At 52.1% G+C, this 6,335-nt stretch overlaps 1 protein-coding gene across 2 annotated transcripts; it reads right to left on the bottom strand.

Moving 5' to 3' along the window:
* Positions 1 to 6: 6 nt before the first annotated feature.
* On the bottom strand, positions 7 to 6,327 carry IRS2 (insulin receptor substrate 2). Of its 2 annotated transcripts, none has more exons than XM_027911138.1 (2): positions 3,444 to 6,327; positions 7 to 1,402 (listed from the first exon to the last, which is right to left on the bottom strand). In XM_027911138.1, exons 1-2 carry the CDS (start codon positions 6,247 to 6,249, stop codon positions 1,299 to 1,301), a joined length of 2,910 nt encoding a protein of 969 aa, XP_027766939.1. In that variant the 5' UTR covers positions 6,250 to 6,327; the 3' UTR covers positions 7 to 1,298. The 2 variants fall into 2 exon arrangements, with proteins under 2 accessions (XP_027766939.1, XP_027766940.1); XM_027911139.1 differs by lacking the exon at positions 7 to 1,402 and adding an exon at positions 1,700 to 2,131.
* Between the last annotated feature and the right edge of the window lie 8 nt (positions 6,328 to 6,335).

The following is a 6,335-nucleotide window of genomic DNA, read 5'->3' as shown; positions in this document are numbered from 1 at the left end:
ATAATTTGCACTATATGAAAAAAACGAGTGTAAACACCTCCATAAATAATTAAATCCATACACATTTCATATGTTTTTAAGCAAAAAAGCAGTCATAATTTAAGAACAAAGGCTAATTGTTAGCAAGTAACAAGCTTTAATCAACCAGTAACAGTATTATTTTATTTACATATCAGATGAAGGCAATTGTTTCTCCAATTATTATATATTTTCACATTTTCAGAACACAGTAAAACTAAATGAAACTATCACTTCAAGCAACCTCTTAATTGTTCTGTTTTGACAGCAGCTGTGGATGCACTCCTTGCTTCTACCATGACAGGATAATATGGACAGAGATTTCCAAAAGCACAGCACTCCCAGCAGCAGATGCAAGTTACTGATTGTAGAGAGACAAACTACACGTGAAAGCCAGTCATCTTTAAATGATACAGTTTCCCTCAAAACATTTATCCACATGAAAACACAACTACTGCTACAAACCTTAAGGAACAATTCAAACCGGTTTTTTACAAGTATTTTGCACAAATCAAAATGTTAATTTACTAAGAAGGTAATTACAAGGAGCTTGTTTGTATACTCTGTATCTCAGAGTTTCCTGTTCTAAATATTAAAAATATGTAGATTCTTCACTGTTTTAAAATTACTAGGAACCATACTTGTTTTTCAAAAAGTAAAGCTTCTCACTTTTCTAATGCAGTTAAAAACAAAATCTGAAAAGTGCAAACAACTAAACAAACAGCACTGATTATGTAAGCTCTCTCCTGTGCAAACCATTTTTACAGAATTATATTTTCTCAACTCTCACCTGCATTACTCCTGTTAAAATAATCTTGCTTATATGCAAAATACTGTTTTCTTTAAATTGAATGTGATTCTCTATAAAATGTGAAATTCTCAGTAGCCTCCCGAATCACAATGTTTGAAATTCAAGTACATTAGCACAATATTGGTTGACCTTTTTAAACGGTGGCAGAAGTCCTTCTCTAAACAAACATTGGTGTGAAATCCCAATGAAAACCAAACGGGAAACTAGGAAATTTTCAGAAGTTTATGCTTTGATTCAACTTAAACCGATAAAGTCCTTTGTGATGTATCTCTCTTTCCCCATGCTATGACTTTCCCAGTTCGACTGCCACAAGTGCAATTAACTTGATGTCTCATTTTTGGTACCCAACCCTGCACACCATTCATTGGCTGAGGATGCTGGGGTTCTTCCTTACCACCTTTGGCCTAACTCTGGTTACATCCATTTATCCCTGCACCCCTGAGTGCACCCCTCAGGCTGGCAACCCCTCTCAAGGGAGCGAGGTGCTGGAGATTCTCCGCCCACCTCCTACAGAGCCGGTCAATCCCAACGAGCCTCCCCGCACCACTTCTCCGGGTGACCTGCGTTTAGAAGCTTACGGGAAAGAGGAAAAACAAACACGCATGCAGATTAAATATTAAAATAAGGCAAGCCTGTAACCATCCTTGGACAAACACACGCAGCAGCACTGAGCCCTCTCCGCTGTACGCCGAGTACCACATTAACACGGCTGCATTATCCTTTTGTTTACTGGATGGGAAGGACAGCGGTCGTTCCCCCTCCTTATCTGAGCGGCGGCCTCTCCCATTCCCGCGTGTCGCCGGGATGCCGGCCGCGCTCCCGCGCCGGGTTTTCCCGGCAACCGGTGCCCGCCCTCCCCCGCCCCCCTCCTCCCGCCTTAGGGTCAGCAGTTTGGGGAATGCTGTGGAAATAGCTCTTTCCCAACACCGGGCTTGGTTTACAGTTGGGGCTGTAGGTGGCTCAAGAAAAGCTCCTCGTTTTTGTGAAAAATCCGTTTGCAAAGCAAAGGGGCGTGATCGTCTGCTGGCGCCCGGGAACGCCATCCCAAGGCCGGGCAAGGAGAGCGGGGGCTGCAGCATCCACACTGGGCTCGGGCAAGCCACAGGGATCCTAAAAACGACCCCAGCAAAACTAAAAGCAAGACACAAATAAGGCAATGCCCTCAACCCTTCCAGTCATTCAGAATAAGCCTTCATCCTTTCAAACTCTGACATTGCATTCAACAATCCTCTCGTCTTAATTACGTTCAAAGCTCGCTCTGCAAACGGTGGATCTCTCATCTTTTCCATCTTCCTGTACTTCCTATCAAAAGAGAAAATATTTTCTTCTTCAAAATCAACTAGCTACTAAGAAAACACAAGGAAAAAAAAAACCTACAAGTGGCTTTTACAAGCTGTTGTTGTTCACTTGTTATTGACGCCTCTATAGCACCGTGAATAGAGAAGCAGTACTTACCCCCTCCAAGCAACTACTTTTTCATATGTCATTTCAACCACCTAGACCCATAAACATGTATTACAGCTATATTTGCATGGAACTTTAAGCTACCATGTCTTGCATAAATTCAAGAGCCGAGGGAATCCTTATGGTGTCTTATCATTAACTTCTTCTCCTTGACAGATTGGCTATTTTTGTGCCCTCCTCAACCAGTCCCCCAGTTGTGCACAAACCCTCACTCACTGAGGGGAGGTGAGTTGCTATTTTGGGGAGAAGGGAAGGTATTTGTTTCGTTGTTTATTTATTTTTTTCTTTCAACAGCATAACTAGCACCCCAATAAAGGAACAGCTACATACTTAAAACCTAAATTCTCTCTCAGATGAAATTTCAGATTTCTTCAATTTGCTTTTATCTTTGAACACCCAACATTTGCAATCCATATAAAAGCAAGCCAACCAACTGCTGGGACAGAGCAGTCAGCTGGAACATAGTTACACACCCCCACAGGGTGGGCCCTTAAGTGAAATATGTAATACAATGTGTAACAGCTCAAGCATATAGTGACTTCTGGAAAGAATTATTGCAGTTTTTTTCAATTCACATTCCATGCTTACCGTGATTTACTGTTAAACTTTTGCAAGAGATAAGGTACTTCGAAACCACGATATTAAATTTATCTTTCTCATTTTCATATTATAGACCTTCTCAGCTAGAGAGCCAAGGATTGTTTTTGTAATCTGATGTCCTCAAACAATCCTGTTTTTAAGTCAATCATTTCACATTTTTAAGTAGTATTTAGAAACTGCATTAACATGAACTATTTTGGTCACATTTTCCAAACACTTTCCAAAATTTTATGTAAGAAAACTGAAGGACAGACCAAACATAGTAACTGTGTAAACATCAGCTTCTTTTGGGATACCCAGAAGTATACACTCATAATAATGGCACAGTAGAACTATGAAGGAATATCCCAAAATTAAACCTTTTTTCTCATACAAAGAGCTACCAAATTCCTCCAAAACTGCTTATTACAGGATGTGTAAAAGGGGGGATAAGAGTTATTTTTAAGGAAGCAAGGAGGGATAGTGCTGTACACCACAAACACACAACACGGTGATGGCAAACAGTAGGCAGAAACACGCATAGCAAACACTTTCAGACGTAGCTACTCACCTTTCACAGCACTTGCTTCTTTCAGGTTGTGAGACAGAAAGTCTATGCTGGCATAGGCGCTCATCTCTACTCCATTGATGCCCCCATTCAGGAGGTGCCTGGCTTTCAACCTGGATTTGTCACAGTTTGCCAGGGACCCGTCCACCACATCAATGGCGATGTAGTTGAGGCCATTCTGGAAGCCAGCTGAGGTCTCCCGGCACATGGGACTGCTACCCTGCTCCTCCTCCAGGCCTTCGCTTTTCCTGAGGGACACATTCTCCACCGAGGCCGAGTTGTGTCGTTTGGGGTTGTGTGCGAAGGAAGGGGACACTGGGGTCACAGTGGTGGTGGAAGAGAAAGTTTCTGAGCTGTGTCTCCTCCGCCCCTGAGGATCTGCCCGGATGACTTTGGCTCCCCGGTTGGGGTCTGGGGGAGGGCTGGAGAGAATGAAAGCCTCCACCCCAGAAAGGGTGAGCCTCTTCACCCCAGCTGTGGGGCTGGCGACCCGGGCACTTTCTGGCTTCTGAAAAATGGGTTGGGGTGGGGTGGTGGCCATGCCAAAGGTCATCTCAGTGTAATCCCCACTATCTGACGGGCTGGATGAACAAGCCACCCCCACAGCCGCCTTCAGGTAGCGCCCGTTGGGCTGGCTGGTGCTGGAAGAAGAGCTGGGTGAGAGAGCTTCCAGAGAGCCCACTGAGACCGCGCCTGACTGGGAAGGCGACTGTGACCCAAAGTCCATGTTCATGTAGTCAGAGAGCGGGGAGCGCCTCTGCCCTGTGCCTGAGCCCAGGGAGGAGGCTGGGCTGTCAGCAGGCAGCGAGGGGGGAGAATAGACAGCAGCATCCCCAAAGTCAATGTTGATGTATTCGCCAGGGCTCTTGGGCTCAGGCGGCAGAGGGTGCTCATTCATGCTGGGCAGCACCGTCCGCAAGGTCTCCAAAGAGAGGCGGCTGGGCCGGGCTGCCCGCTGGCACCGCTGGCTCAGAAAGCTCTCGGTCCGGCTGTGCCGCAGGGGCGAAGGCACCGTGTGGCTGGATGGGGTGAAGGTGCTGGCAGGCGACTGGCCCACTCCACACCCCACCTCCTCCGGGATCATCCTCCCTGGGGAGTTCATGAAGACATACTGGTCACTGTCCTTTGCCAATCCCTGGCTCTTGTAGGAGCGGGGTAAGGAGCAGTATGAATAGCAGCCGGGCTTTGAGGGCTCACTGGACCCATGCCCTGACGGGGTGAAAAAGAAGTCTGGGGGGGTAAGGGAGGGAACCTGGGGCCCATGCTGGGGGTCCCGAGGGGACATATTGATATAGTCACCGTTACTCAGCCTTCCATCTGAGCTCTCCACAGATAGCTTGGAGCCACACCACATCCGCATGTACCCACTATCATCAGGGGAACTCTCTCCAGGTGAGCTGGTCTTGTAGCTGCTCCCGTTCCCCGGGGACCCACTCCCCATCCCTGCCCGGGGCTGCAGGATCTGCTTGGGGGCAGACACGCTGGTGGGGCTCATGGGCATGTAATCATCACTGCCCCGGCTTCCCTGCCCTAAGGCTGCGGCCACACCGGGGGTCATGGGCATGTAGCCGTCATCATCTCTCCCCCCCCCACCCGCTGGCGGCGGCCCCAGATTTGTGCTGCTGCTGCCGGAGCTGCGGTGGGAGCCGATCTCGATGTCCCCATAGTCCTCGGGGTAGGGGGTGTAGGTCACTTTGGGGGAAGCCCCGGCTTGGCAGGAGGGGAAGAGGCGGCCGGCGCTGCCGGCGAAGGTGGCGCGCATCAGCGTGTACTCGTCGAGGGAGGCGGAGGAGACCTGCGGCGGGGCGGGTCGCTGCCGGCACGGTGTGGTCAGGGAATAGGTCCGCTTTCGATGGCACCTGTCGCCGGCGGCGTCGGGGCAGGGCCGGTAGCAGAGGCGGCCGCTCGGGGGCCGCTCCATCGCCATGTAGCCGTAGAGGTCGGTGCCGCCCCCCGGGTCCCGCACAGGGGGTGTCTCGGCCACCGACTCGGGGGTGTTGCTGCGGTTGCTGGCGGTGGAGGAGGAGGAGAAGGGCCGCAGGTCGCCGCCTGGGCTGGAGCCGTACTCGTCGAAGGACATGAAGCCGGCGTCGCTGGGGGAGCCGGAGACAGAGGCGCTGCCGCTGGACGGGCGTTGAGGGTGATGCGGGTGGGCAGTCTCGGAGCCGAGGCCGCTGCTGGAGGACAGGCTGATGGGGCTGGTGGCCGAGGGGGGCGAGTGGGAGGCGGGCACAGACATGGAGCGGCTGCTCTGCAGCCCGCCGCCGGCCAGCACCGGCAGCAGCTTCCCCGCCTGCCGGCCTCCGCCGCTGCTGAGCGTGTGCGAGCGGCTCAGGGGAGTCCGCACGGGGCCCGGGCTCATAGGGCTGCTGGCTGCCGAACCCACCCGGCAGCCGTCACCCTCGCTGGCCGTCCTCACTCGGCACGGCGTGCACTTGGTGCCAGCGCCGGCGGCGAGGCTGTCGGTGCGAGAGCGGCGGAGGAGGCCGGTCTGGCTGGGAGGCAAGTTGACCAGGTGGTGGTGCCGGCGACCGGGGACGGTGATGGGGTGGGTGGCGGAGGCGCTGCTGCCGCCGAGCCCACCGGCCCCCCCGGAGGAAGACGAGGAGGACGACTGGCTCTTACTTCGAGGCCGGAACTCGGACAGCTCCTTCAGCGCCTTCATGGCCTCGAGGATGGTCTCGTGGATGTTCTGGGCCACCACCGAGTCGTCCGCCTGCATCCAGAGCTCGCCGGGGCCGGTGGCGGCTGAGCGCCCCACCTCGATGAAGAAAAAGCTGTCGGAGTGGCCGCAGCGGCGGATGTTCATCAGCTGCAGCGTGACCGAGGGCAGCTCGCAGTTGAGACGCACGAACCCAATGGTGCGGGCCGAGAGGCAGAGCCGGTGGACGCCAG

The sequence above is a fragment of the Empidonax traillii genome, unplaced genomic scaffold (assembly GCF_003031625.1).
Source record: "Empidonax traillii isolate 1590-97213 ecotype Southwest subspecies unplaced genomic scaffold, ASM303162v1 scaffold6233:size6335, whole genome shotgun sequence".
Lineage (NCBI taxonomy): Eukaryota > Metazoa > Chordata > Aves > Passeriformes > Tyrannidae > Empidonax > Empidonax traillii.
This window is presented reverse-complemented; position numbering and strand designations above follow the sequence as displayed.

What these genes read in the sequence shown, in the direction of transcription:
- IRS2 (XM_027911138.1), bottom strand. Translation starts at nt 6,249, where the DNA reads ATGAACATCCGCCGCTGCGGCCACTCCGACAGCTTTTTCTTCATCGAG. An exon ending in AGAAGCAAGTGCTGTGAAAG is followed by an intron (nt 1,403 to 3,443) that starts GTGAGTAGCTAC and finishes CTTTCCCGTAAG; the next exon opens with CTTCTAAACGCAGGTCACCC.